This window comes from Triticum dicoccoides, chromosome 7B, assembly GCF_002162155.2.
Source record: "Triticum dicoccoides isolate Atlit2015 ecotype Zavitan chromosome 7B, WEW_v2.0, whole genome shotgun sequence".
Taxonomy (NCBI): Eukaryota; Viridiplantae; Streptophyta; class Magnoliopsida; order Poales; family Poaceae; genus Triticum; species Triticum dicoccoides.
Window position 1 is genome coordinate 125,625,696 of NC_041393.1, and position 14,050 is coordinate 125,639,745.

The 14,050-nt window shown below is 41.6% G+C and overlaps 1 protein-coding gene across 1 annotated transcript in view; it reads right to left on the minus strand.

The window, feature by feature from the left end:
- Positions 1-1,693: 1,693 nt before the first annotated feature.
- LOC119338727 (nucleolin-like) overlaps positions 1,694-14,050 on the minus strand; it is a 13,308-nt gene continuing 951 nt past the window's right edge. Inside the window, exons 2-12 of the mRNA XM_037610982.1 lie at positions 13,661-14,048; positions 12,527-12,888; positions 12,348-12,437; positions 7,751-7,987; positions 6,468-6,674; positions 6,062-6,377; positions 5,812-5,990; positions 5,623-5,711; positions 5,482-5,531; positions 3,562-3,614; positions 1,694-2,509 (exon numbers count right to left, since the gene is read on the minus strand). Coding sequence (XP_037466879.1) covers positions 2,411-2,509; positions 3,562-3,614; positions 5,482-5,531; positions 5,623-5,711; positions 5,812-5,990; positions 6,062-6,377; positions 6,468-6,674; positions 7,751-7,987; positions 12,348-12,437; positions 12,527-12,888; positions 13,661-14,048 — 2,070 coding nt within the window. The 3' untranslated portion in view covers positions 1,694-2,410. The remainder of the gene's footprint in view (positions 2,510-3,561; positions 3,615-5,481; positions 5,532-5,622; positions 5,712-5,811; positions 5,991-6,061; positions 6,378-6,467; positions 6,675-7,750; positions 7,988-12,347; positions 12,438-12,526; positions 12,889-13,660; positions 14,049-14,050) is intronic.

Genomic DNA, 14,050 nt, shown 5'->3' on the forward strand with positions numbered 1-14,050 from the left:
GACGCGCCTTCGGCTCGCTTCAGTGTTTATAGTTGTCGCTAGGTGGTCTACGGATCTGGATGTAATTTTTATTATTTTTGATACTCGTTGTACTATCATATGATTGAAGATGAATAGATCAGAAATTTTTTCGCAAAAAAAATATAGGATTACAGTTTTTTTTAAAACAAAAATAGGATTACAGTTTGTTTAGTTAACTTTTCCCGTTGATGTTAAAAAGAAAACTTTTGCCGTAGCGGGGATAACAACATTGTGTGCTGACTTAACCAACCCTACTTGTGTTGGACTTGTCGCTACCGATTGTAACTCCGTAATCATGGAAAAGTGCCCAATGTTATATTCCCCCAAAAAATGAAATACTTGACGAGTCAGGGACCTTCACCAACAGTCGGCGCGTCTTTTTGGCCCGTCATCTCCTGACGGTCAACGCAGGGAGTGTGTCGTGTGGTAACGCCGACATCCCGGAATTCAAGAAAAGCAATTGTTATTGCTTCTTGGTATTAAGGGTGGGAGCGGAGAAAGTTAATATTTTCTTCGTTTCAAAATAGATGACTCAATTTTATATTAACTTTAGTATAAAATTAAATCATCTATTTTGAAACGAAAGGAATACATAATAAAAAGGTCCACGAACCTACTCTCTCCGTCCGCCAAAAACTTAAAATGTCTCAAAAAAGAGTGTCAATCTACACTCTCAATGTACATTGCCATTAATCTAGTCATCCTTAATTGACTCATGCAGCAACTTGTGGTCTAGTTATTGGTTGCATGCTCGCTTTAGTCCCTTTGTTTCCTACCTTAATTACTGCATGCAAGCAATATTCATTTAATGGCCTTCTCTCAATGGTTGCATGCACGCATGTGTCTCCTAATTTTCTATGTTAATTAAACCATAGAACAAACTTGACTCTTTTCTTGGTCTATGTGTAAATCTCCAAACGTACGATTTTTAGCGGACGGAGGGAGTAAGTTCATAGCAATGGCAATCACAACTTTGGTTGCTAACTATACTATGACGAGTGATGCAAAGGCAACGATCAATCGACGTGATTGGAAAGACCAAGGAGCAACTATGTGAAGCTAAACATGAATGGTGCTTTTGATTCAGACTTACTCAAGGGCTCGCATGACGCTGTCATCAGACTTGAATGGCAGATTCATCGCGACAGAAAACGGAAAAAACGATGGGTGCGGAGATGCGCATACGGCTGAGGCATTGGGCTGAGGCATTGGCCTTATAGTTTGAAATTGGTAACTACAGTCGGGTGTAACCGCATAGAGGTGAATTCTGATAACATCAAGGTGACAGAGACAATAAAGAATGGAGGTTCCTCTTTCTATCTACCGGCAACAATTTTTTATAGATATATATAAGCTTGCGTATGATTTCCCGCATATTATTTTTTAGCATGCTTCTAGAGAGGCTAATTGTGCTGCCCATGATTTAGCCAAACTAGTTAGAAGTAAGATGTGTGTGGGGTGGATGAAAGATCCATCTGGAAAAAGTATTGATACTATTGTAAAAGATAATACAATTATTATCTTATAATAAAGAGTACTTTGATGGAAAAAAAATGACTTGAAGGAGATGTACCCCCTCTGTAAAAGAAATATAGACCCTCTTATATTTCTTTACAAATGGACTTTGGTGAAAAACCCCTCAAAGAAAAACCATATCAGGTTTGGTCATGTATTCTCTCTTGATAGTTTCTTAGACCAAAATGTAAACGAGTTTATGGTGCTGGGCCCACAACTTATGCAGTCTTATAGAATATTCGTCCCCTCCAAGTTCATATGGACTAATGGTGCAGAAATTGCTTTTGAAGACCGAGCTCCATGGAGGCCTCCAAATACAACATTCAAAATTCATGAAAAACATATTTTCCATATTTTAAAAAATTCTTAAAAAAATACAAAGATAGATGAAAGCATAATGCACAAATGTGTAATTTTCAAGATGAAATACGTTGAAATGAAGGCTGTGCAAGAAAAAAGACAAATCTGAGGCTTTTAACACATGATACTATTCATCATCCCAAGCCATGAATGTCTTTTCTGTACAGGTTGCATTTCAACATATTTCATCATGAAATTTTACACACATACGCCTCACATCCTTGTTTACTTGTACAAAAAAGTTCGGATTTTTTTGAAACCAAAATTTTTAAATTTTGATTTTTTTCAAAAATTCAGCCTCCATGGAGACCGAGATCCAAAACGTCATTCTCCTAATGATGCACTTTCACTCAAATATAAACCAAAGACCTAAGCGCCTAGACAAAACTGAACTTTACTTCTTTCCAGCGTCAGCCATCTAGCAGAACAACATGAGGGTCCCTGAAAACTGCAAACGTTCTGTATTTGTAGTGTTACATGAGATGAAAGCATTGACTTGGCACTAGGATTTTAGTCAGTAGTATCTCCTTCGAGGGCTATATGCGCCCGTTCCTGGGTAGTGGTAAGATCCACTTGGATGAGGCGGGGGGAGGTAGGCGTATGCATATCCATCCTGCGCACCAAAATAGCTCGGTTACGGACCACCGACCACAGATTTCAGGAAGACGATAAATGAAGGTTCACAAACATTACTCACGTGTTCAAAAGGCCATTCTGACACTTCCATAACTAATATACATAGTAACACTACCAAATTTCTGACAGCTTCACCACTAAATACTAGATACTGCTAGAATTGGTTGCAATATATTCCAGAGTTTTGATTGCACGGTATATGCATATCTAAATCAATAATATGACAATGAAACTGAAAATACACGAGTTATTGTTTATTGTAGAGTTGTAAAATATTTAATTAATACTCCCTCTGTTCCTAAATGCAAGTCTTTGTAGAGATTCCACTAGATGGACTACATACGGAGCAAAATGAATGAATCTAAACTTAAAATGCATCTATATACATCCGTATGTGGTTTATAGTGGAATCTCTACAAAGACTTACATTTAGGAACGGAGGGAGTACAAGTTATCGTGATAAAATGTGAACGGCCGAGTCTTTTCGCATACATGGTAGCATGTTGAGGTGGACTTTTCCCATGTATGTTGAGAGAAATATGTTAGTAGGGATCGGGATCACCTGTCTAGTCATATAGGATACATAATAAAGATTTATCATGGAAAGTAACTCCACAGTATATACTTTTTTACTTCTTTTCTAGTATGCACTACTACAACGATGCTCGAAATCTTAAAGTAGAGTGAAAAGCCAACCACTGAGTTGGATGTGGGTTTAACGATTTCTAAGATGGTCGGTCCCAGAAAAAAGTGGCATATCTGGCTTCTAAAAGAAATTCCCAATATATGAACAACTACCTTTAATTATGACATCAGGATGAATACAGTTATACTGACACAATAAAGTCTATTTGGCAAATTGTATCAATTTAATTTTCCAACAAGTGAGTATCTTTTATCAGCAGCCACAAATACTTCGGAACAGAACCAGCATTGTGCTCTTGTGGGGTATGCATACTGTACATTGATACTACTTCAGACTGAGAATACAAAGACATTGCAGTGAATGAGTAGGACAAGTATACAAACCTGGTATTGAGGACTGCTTGTGTACCCATAGGCTGGTGGTGGAGCTGCTATTTCTGTCAAATGCAACAAAAATGTATTACAAACTGAACTATCTTTGCCTAACTGAAAGCAAGTACTAGGATACAATAAACGATGAACCTAGGCGTAAGAGTTCAAACAAAATCAATTCAATAGCACCACCTAGAATGTATCCAACTCAATTCTAATCAAGTTCTCAAATTCATAGCTGAAGACTGAGTTGGTGTTCTCCACTATGGTTACTGTTCAACACAAACCATTGTCCCAGGTCTACTGTTGGTTAATTTGACCACCGGCTTTCGGCAAGAAACATTTTGAACTGCTCTCAGCTGCCTTTGCTCGTTGAAAGTGCACGTGTTTTCCGATAGTGTCCAAAACGAGATGGTCTACCGCTCACCCATTTTAAATATTGTTTTGGGTTTCACCCTTTCGACTTTTTGTTTTAGGGACCAAAGTCAAAAAAAGACGACCGCCATGTCATGGTCTATACCTTGCTTCTCGTTGTAATGATCTTATGTAAGCAGGCCTTTGGCTTTTGAGTAATGCAATTTTCGAAAATAAAGAAAAAACAGCTGAAGACTGACCAAGCAAAAAGGTAGAATGCCTTAAAAGACAAACAAGGTATTGTAACTACTGCTATCTCAGCAGTATAGACCTAAGGCAATGGGGGGAAAAGGTTCAAGGATTCTCTGATGTACCGCCAAAATTATTCTTCCCCCACAGAATCACACAACGCCACTTTGAGTAGCATATGTATAAAATTTAGCTATTCGGTTATGTGGGCTCTCGAGCAAGTGTGGGGCTAAATGATCTTCATCCACAGCCAAGGGCTCGGTTACAGCCAGCGCCGCTGCTTGACATCTTTCCGGAGGAAAGGGGGGGAAGATCGGCCAACAAGTCCTCCAGCTCCAGATCGAGGGCAATTGCATTGAAGCGGTCGCACCGAGCCCCTGCAGCCCCAGGGAGATTAGGACTGATCAGACCCAGCCAGGCGCGCCGCCTTCACCTATTGTGAATATGATACATTACCCGTGGACATAGATACCGGCAAGCATTTTGTAGTGCCATCGTCTCCTCGTGCAGAAGACCCATTGGATAGAAGTCGTGGCTACAGTGGATGAGATAAGAAGCCTGTGATGGGAAGAAGAATAGAGCAAGGGCAGATGCAACACCTGTATAACAGGCCTAGGCAGCTCACTGCCGATAGAGGCAATGTTGTCCTTATTTTTACAACTCCAGAGATATGAGAATTATGTGCACACATCCAGAGCAAACGCTAGAGCAAGCCTCCCTCCCTCCCAGGGTGTACTACGTTTTCTTCATGCAGTACATGCTGTGGCTGTATTAGACAGTCTGTGTTGGGAATTTAAGTATTTAAATCTGCTGGCCAATTTACATGTTGGAGAGTTACAGGGTGTCACATACATGTATTGCTATAGATATGTGGCCTTAACAAAGTATCGGTGCATCATAGATGGCTAAGGCAAGCAAGAGCTGCACTCAACATTCTTATTGGTGCCTAAGAAAGACAGGGTAAATCTAACAGGTGGAGGGTTGTCATGTGGACCCACTGGGGATGTGTCAAGCAACATGGAAACAACGGCTATGTGGCGGCCTACAGACAGAAAACCGATTATGAAACAAGCCTCTGCCGTAATCAAACCGGTTTTGGTCGTCGAGAGTTGCAACGTGCCTTTGCAACTGGTGGATAGTTTCTGGATTCGGGCTAGTTGAGCGTGGTAAACATACGCTTATTCCAAGATAAACAAAAACTACAACTTCCAGTCTATAAGATATACTTAAAACTAGATCACAACTAAATTAAAATGTCCATTACGTGCAGTTATTAAAGGTATTAAAATATGCACATGTATATGTAATAAACAATTTTCAAGATTGTACCTCTAGCATAAGGAAGACCGTCAATGTGATGGATAGTGGATGGTGCGCTTCTGCAAAACCATGGAAAACCCCAGATAATTTAAATATTTGGCAAAGATCTCATCAGTACAAAATAAGCAGAAAGTTGATTGGAAAAAAAACCTCGGATGATCATACACATAGGTGACTGGAACATGATTTGCAGGTGCACGAACACGATTTGTAGGAGGGATGTATCCAGCATGAGGTTCCTAAAGGCATGGAGGCAGTATATAATAATGTATACATGAAACATGTATGACATAAGATTATGAGAATGTGAATATTAAGATCAAGAATTTTCATGTATACCAGGTCACGAGCATTTGGTTTAGATCTGGAAGATGCGCCCGCAATGGGGTAAGATTGGTTGCCAGTTACATATCGAGGTCCCACAGGGCGTTTAATGTTTCCAGAAGATTCTCCTGCATGGGGAACTCTAGCATAACCACCATGAGATGTTCTGTTGGAAGGTTTTGTCAGAACACCACCTGCACAATAACATGTATAAGAAATAGTACCCATTAATAACAAACTTAAACAAAATTGTCAGAGAACATACGATTCTTCCGTGCTCTCTTTGGTACCCTTTCAATTACAGCGGTATTTTCAGTCTTTCCAGCTTTCCGTTTGCCTTTCGATGGGTTGGATGATTGTGGTACTTTCGCATCAACATGTGAGGTCAGCTTGCTCACATCACCTTTTCGCAATTTATGTGGTGAATCCTTCTTCACTTCGACCTCCCTATTCTGGTTCTTTTTCTTAATAGAATTGTTGGTGTCTTTAGAAGTTGCGTCACTATTGACCTTGACCCCACCTTTAGCACTCTTCTTGTCCAGTTGTATTTCCCGACGTGGTCGAGCAAGACTTGCAGCCAGCTAGGTACAGAAAAGGAACAGTTGTCTAGCCAAGTTAGCAAGAACAATAGCAGTTTTAGATGAGAACAATACAAGCAGGATTTAGGATACCTTAACTTCACCACCAAAATTGGCACTGTTTATTCCTTCCACACAAGCTAATGCACTCTTCCTGGATGAGAATTCGACAAAAGAAGTTTTCGTTTTTGACTTCTTTAAAGTGTGAACATCCTGAATCACCCCATATGCTTTGCAACATTCTTTAACTTTGCCCTTATCCCAAGAAAGAGGAACATGTTCGAGGTATACTGTTTTAACCTACAGACAAAGTAATGGTAAATTACGAAACAAAAACAATGACAGTATTTCCAGGTGCAAAGTACTAAAGGCTATTAAGCACATGCAGTTTAGCTTAAGTATAGACTTGCATACAAAACATAGTACTGAACTTGGTTGTGGGATGCTTGGAATCATTTAAGATACCTTTAATATTCCATAAACTGCTGGGCAACTTCTGGTTCTTTAACAACAGTCAAGCCTGGTTCTGTATTCCCTAGAACTGCCCAATACCCAGTTACCAGGATTGATGCAGCACCATATCAACACACACACACAGGCACAGGCACATATGGGCCGCAGACATGGCATGAGACCAAAGTCATTGCAGAACTTTCAATGGTACCAGACATGGATTGTTAAAATTGGTGGGCTTAACTCCTACGGTCTTATCACCACCAATCTGAGCACTGGGAAAAGAGAGACCTCAATAACTCAATTCAGCAACCTTAACTCCCGATGTGCATGATCATACCCTTCAACATCTGAGTGAGGCATTTGTGCAAGGTTTCTCTTGTGCTACAAGACCTTGCAAGGCTGATTTAAGGGTAAGGAGGTTGTAGGCTCATGGCAGCAGGAACGAACAAAATGGATTGTCTATGAACAGATGAGAATAGGCAAATTGGGCCGGTATGCGTAGGATGAATCACAATCCTGGCAACTCAATCCAAAACAACCAAGACCAAGCGAAAGAGCAGAAGTCCCAAGGTTGAAGTTTAAGTATATATGTATATATACAGCCAACTAACTTCCGTGGGTTGTTGGTCTATTTGGTTATAGTTGATGTTTTCTATGGTTTAACATAGTTCAGTCTTCAAAAACGTGCAACCTAAATATGTGTTCATGCTCCAAAAGTTTCACCAAACAAACCTAGCTGGTACTAGGAACTGTTATTTCTGACTCGAGACAGCATTCAAAAGATAAGTTCATTAAGTTGTTCAAATAACTCTTAACAGCCAAAATTGATGAATTAGCCATGAATCAACTCACAAGTCACAATTATGCAAGACATCTTAATATCTTAGAACATACTACTAAACTGGCAATAACTGCTTTACCTGCAGCATAGCAAGCTCCTGACTTGATTCTGTAGGGATTTGAGCAGATTCCTTCACACTTCTAACAATGGTAATCAATGCATCCGGTTGCTGTAGCAGCTGAGATGCAGCTTTGGCATTGTCAGGCGAAGCAAATTTGAGAAAAGTAATCCCTCGGTTTTGTCCTCCAGTTTCAGGATCAACGGGTAAACTCATATCAAATCCATCGATTCCGATACTTCTCAAGGAGGTTCGCACCTACAAATTAAAGTTGGGAAAACAATTGAACTAAATGAAGCAGAAGTTGTCGTATCTTGAGAAACAATTGGAAGCTGGTGGAAATTTGTTTTCTATTATACCAATACAACAAGATAAACAAGAATGAATCGTGATGTATGCAACCATTCCGTTTGCATAGAGGATCAACTCTGTCAGTCCTTAAATATATACATAATTCACAAAGAAATTATTCACATAAAATATAATTCCTTTGATGGCAAAAAAAAGTCACAAATGAGGTTAGACAACCTAGTTCCTATTAATTAGAAATTTTCCACAGCACATTAGTGCTTGTAACATATGCAGTTTTCACTGTCCGCTTCCATGAGGTCCATGACTCTTCCTATATTAATTTGTTTGAATAAGACATAAAACAGAAAAACATTCCATTAGTAGTTTGTGGTACTTTAAGTACCCCCCCCCCCCGACACCCATTATCAACACTATCTCTACTATTAAAGGGGGATCGAACGTTGTGATGGTTCGACTGGTTCCACCTCCCCCTCGCAAAAAGATCGCAGGAGCAGCCCACGTTCCCTTGCAACCTTACTTCACGTGATTAAAAAAAATCAACCACGACCCACTCCCGTCCCACGTCCCGTCTCCCGGTCTCCCCCACCTCTCGCTCCCAATCCGCCCTCTCTCTCGATCTCGTTAGAAAAATCGCCGCCGCTGCCGCCGCCGCCGCCCCCAAACTCGCCTGCTATGATGAATTGCCCATCTCCATCACCGTCCGATGCTCGTCTCGGTCACCGTCGCGCAGCCCGTGCATGCCGTCCTTGCACGACCTGCTCCCCTCCGCCACCGCAACAACCGTCACTTCCATGGACTACGCCGACGACGACTTAGGAGGTTGACCCCTGGGGGGAAGCTGGCGGGAGCTCACGGCCAACCAGATCCAATGCAGCGCCGCCGATGTCTGGGTGGAAGACGAGCGCGAGCTTCGGGGGCCAGCGTATCACCGATGAGCGCAGACGGATGAGAGGGAGGCTCGCCGAGTAGGAAGCCGACCAGCTTGTCACCAGGTACGTAGTCCCCGCCATACCTCTGTGCCCTCGCATCCTGCATTCTTGTGAAGATTCCGTACATAGCCGCCGCTCTGCTCCGTTGGTGTGTGTTAGTCTCGTTGAGCGGCGGTGGAGACTCAATGGTTGTGGTGCATCCATTTTGTGTTGCATAGATGGCTTCGCCTTTTGTGCTGACATCGAGAATTGCTCTCAGTTGTTGCAACATAGCAGCAGCTGCTCATACATGCCGTATATATATATACATGATGAAGTCTTACTGCATTATTCCCCCTTTGCAATATTAGCTGATCATTGCTTTTGTCATCACAAGAAGTCTTAGATTTGGCTGTACACGGAGGACAACATAGCTACTCATGTTCTAATCAGAGATTATTCTTGCATAGTCCGTTCAGTCAAAAACATATCCAAAATTGCTTTCATGTTCTTGTCCAAAAAGTATGAGAGTGGACAACAAATTGTTTACTCTTGTCCGAGGATAAATAATTGATGTGTCATATTTAAGAACTATGTTTCACATGGATGTATCTAATGATATTGTTCTGAACCCAAAAAGTTTATTGTCGATGTACTCAACCCCGTATTTATTGGGACCATTTACTGACTTAATATATTTATGAAAGGGGAAGCCATGAATTCTGGGGACAATGCCCTCACAGGGACAACACCATCATGGTCGCATATGTTTCCCGATGCTGCTACATGCATGAAAATGGTTTTTAACAGATTTGCAATTTTATTGGATCCAAGCTATCATAGATTTTTCTTAAACATTGACGCGCTATGGCTGAAAGTTCAATGACAAGGGGGAGAATTACTGAGGTATGTGAATCATTTTGCTTGTATGAAAATTATTTATGCTTCCTGTTACATACTGGAGATAATAATCTCAGTATAGATGCTTGTAGTCTCTAATTACAGCTTGTTATGTGTATTGCTATTCGAGTTGATCTGATGCTATTTTTCATTTCTGCAAGTGTACGCAACCAATCCATCAGAGCAAACCATCCCGACGAGACATGATGAAGTGGAGCACTCTATTTTTCAAACTGGGTAATTTGATTGGAACTATTATTGATCACTAAAGCCGTTTTTTAGGATAGCTAGATAGGGCTGACTATTTCTGGGGATAATGTATCGGTTAATTTTTGTTCCCTGCTGCCTACAGTTCTACTTTATGGTTGATTTTGTATCCATTTGTAGCAGCTTTTTGTTTAAAATTTGAGTAATTTGTAGTTACTGGAACAACTGAGAAAACTTTTATGTGTTTTGTAGGCCAAACTGCTGCCTCTCCTCTCAAGAGCCAATCTCCATATTGCCAGGGACGTGGAGTGGGTAGACATCATGTTTTCTTTCGAGCAGACTATGTATTTTGAACTTTGCAGCCACTACATACACATCTAAGTTGCCTACTCTAATATGCTTCTATGGTTCTTTTCAGGATAAATTGTGACTTATGCTAACAACTGATAACTTTTGTTAGGTAATATGGACAACACGTTTTGTTGCCATTTCCATATGCGAATTGGCTCCCAACAAACAGATTTTCAGTATGCTCTTCTGATTTGCCTATTTACATACTTTGTTCCATCACCAAATGCAGCGATGAGCTTCGCGACTTGGGAGTCGATGAGGAGGCGGGAGGAGTGGTGGTGATGGATTAGGGCGGCAGCAACAAGCTGTTCAGGAGGGGGGGGGGGGCGCTAGAGTTCCACGGTGTGAAACAAGAGGAAAAATATGGTCAGAATTTCAGCATCCACGTTGACGCCTGGATGGACCTCACTACCGCCAGGGACTCGGACAACATCTCCCACACCACCAGCTACACCGACATCTATGGTTCACTACACCTCTGCACTGTCTTAGTCTCATCAGGGTGCCATTGGGGGCGGGGCGTGGGGTGAAAAGGGATACTAGGAGGGATGAAAGGAGAGAACATAGAATGCAATTTGATCATGACATCACAATGGGAGAGAGGGAGAGCGAAGAAGAGAGACTACTTCTTGATCGTGCATTGCAACAGGAGAGATGGAGAGAGAACATAGTATAACATACATTGCGGCCAGGGGGACAGGTGGAAAAGGTAGACTGTATTTTGATTGTTACATTGCAACGGGAGGGAGAAGTTTAATGTGACGTAATAGAAATATATAGGCATGGTTGTCGTTGACAAAGATTGTGAGTTTTTTTTGCATGGTTTGTGAGTTTTGATTGGGAAGCTTGCAAAGAAAAGTAGACAATACCATGTGATTGTATGTGGATTTTAAAGGATGTATATTAGACATGATTGATATATATATTTTTAAACCCGGCTGACCCTCTTTCCATTACATAGAACGGAAATACGTCTATCCGAGAAACATCCAGGAGGAGAGCAAAGAGAGGTAGCGAGTCCAACACACTATACAAAAAACCACCACATTCGCTCGCCAACAAAACGAATGCTATGGGACGAAAACCTACTAACACCAAAATAACTAGCCCTAAGACATGATTGATATTGAACCATCAGAATATGTGTGTCGCCGTAGCAACGCACAAGCAATTAACTAGTTTGGTTATAAAACAGAAAAACTTCCATTAGTAGTTTGTGGAATTGTACAGGTAGATCAGGCCTCATCTCATATCTTATAAACTAAGTGAATGAACACATCTTTGTATCCAAAAGGTTGATTTTATACCATAACCCTATTCTATTAGAAAGATCAGCATCATTTCAGTTACGGCATGATGGCGCCAAACAACTGTTTTCGAGTCGACGAGTCGTTCTGGGGTAGCAACTCTTGACTAGTCGTGACTAGTCTAGACTCACGGTCAACTAGTCGACATGAGTTAAGCAATAGGTACAGGGGAGGAGCAGCAGCAAGCCAGCAACCAGCTTGCGGCGGCGCCGGCAGGATTGTGGGGCAGCAGAGTCGGCCAAGGGGCAAGGGAGAGGGTCAATATGACAGGCGGGGCCAGCTTTTAGTCCTTCGACTCAAAAACCTGGACTAGTCGCGACTAGTCGATCGAGTTGTTCGACTCAGCCAATGATTCGAGTCGACATGTTGAGTCGACTTTCAGTTACGACTCAGTCGCGACTAGTCGTTCTACTAAAGAAACAGAAACAACGCACCAAACAAAAAGCCTTTTATACACATAGATTAGTTTTTGTTTAATTCAATATCTTCCAAGAGCCAAACAGCCTCAATAAGTTTCTATTGATATGGAAATATTCTAATATTCAACATACAGTTCAGACTATAGCACTGTTGAAAGAGTATATGTATGGATTTTCTAAACATCAGGATCAGAAAAGGCTTGTTATATCTTACCTGCTCTTTTGTCCAGCTCTTGCAGATGTTGCTAAGGTAAAGGGTATTATCACCTCTAGAAGCTGATACTTTAACCCTTCCCCCTGTCACCTGAGAAAAATAATATGCAATATTCAACAAACTAAGACATATTCAAAGAAAAACCATTTGAAGGACAGAAGAGTTTATTGCGTCAAAACCTCAGCCCCCTCCTTAAATTCGGCAAGAGCCTTCTTTGCAGCTTCAGTGCTCATATAACGAACGAATGCAATGCCGTTCTTTCTTCTAATTGTTTTAATAGATTCAATCTCTCCGAATTGGGAAAAGACCTCTGTAATGTCTTTCTCAGCACAATCCTTAGGCAATCCATGAAGAAATATTTGTAAGTCTTTAGTATTGCCCACTGAAACTGAACCTGGTGTAGGCAATGAGGAGTCAAGTTCACCATTCTGCGCCTCAGAATCAACACTCAACTGGCAGGCAACACCACCCTCGTCGTTATTCCCATGTGTACCTTCATGCCCAGATTCTTCATGTTCTTCTTCAGATAGTTCATTCATGTCTGGAGTATACATGGAAAAGATGACCACATTAAAACCACCGACTAATTGGACATAGTATAGGGCACGAGAAACATGAGTTTTGCGTGCAATTCGCATTTTTGATCGGACAGGAAACAGTGTCATGCATAATGTTCAGCATAAGAATGTGCATTATATGACAAAAAATACACCGCAGTATTCCTCACAAATAGATTTTAATATTTGATGCCAATAGACAAATAAACTACTCCCTCTGTCCCATAATGTAAGACGCTTTTTAACACTACACTAGAGTAAAAAACGTCTTACATTATGGGACGGAGGGAGTACTAAACATTCCAACCATGAGGGGACATGTTTAATGAGATGGCACTCAGTCTCTATGGGCAACCTCGCTTCATACAAGAAACCGTCAAAATTGGGCATATATGAATCGGCTAATTGTCAGTTCCATGTCTTCAGTCCATTTTGGCACATAAGTGCTCACCAATAAGCAAGTGAGGGTACAAAATCTAGTGACGAAGGCTAAACAAAAATCTCAATTTTCCATGCAACATTGATTAATATCTCGTTCCTCCACCCTCAACCTAACGACTTCAACTGTAAGCGATAACATCTAACATAAGTCCAGTCAAAACCAAGATTATTATTACCATAAAAAAGATACTCCCTCCGTCCCATAATATAAGAATGTTTTTGACACTAGTGTAGTGTTAAAAACGTTCTTATATTATGGGACAGAGGGAGTAGCATTGAACTGCGCATTACACGTGAATAGGCAGCCCTACTCACCATCTGGGGCGACGCCATCTCCTGGGATCTCTGTAGCATCCTCTTCCATTGCCTCTTCAGCTTCCTCCTCTTCTGCCTCTTCTTGTCCCTCATCCACAATAGCAGCATCCTTGGGCTCCTCTACCACGGCAGACTCTAACCCCGTAACTTCACCGCCGCCCTCCTTGGATACGGTCACCATCGCTTCCTCCTCAGCACCGCCCTCCACAGTCACCGTCTTCTCCGACCCAGCCACCAGCACCGTATCCTCCTCATCATCCTCGACTGCGTCGGCTTCCTCCTCTGCGTCCTCGGGATCCTCCTCCACGTCCTCAGGATCCTCCTCCACGTCCTCAGGATCATCCTCCGCATCAGGGTCCTCCTCCTCCTCCTCCTCCGCATCAGGGTCCT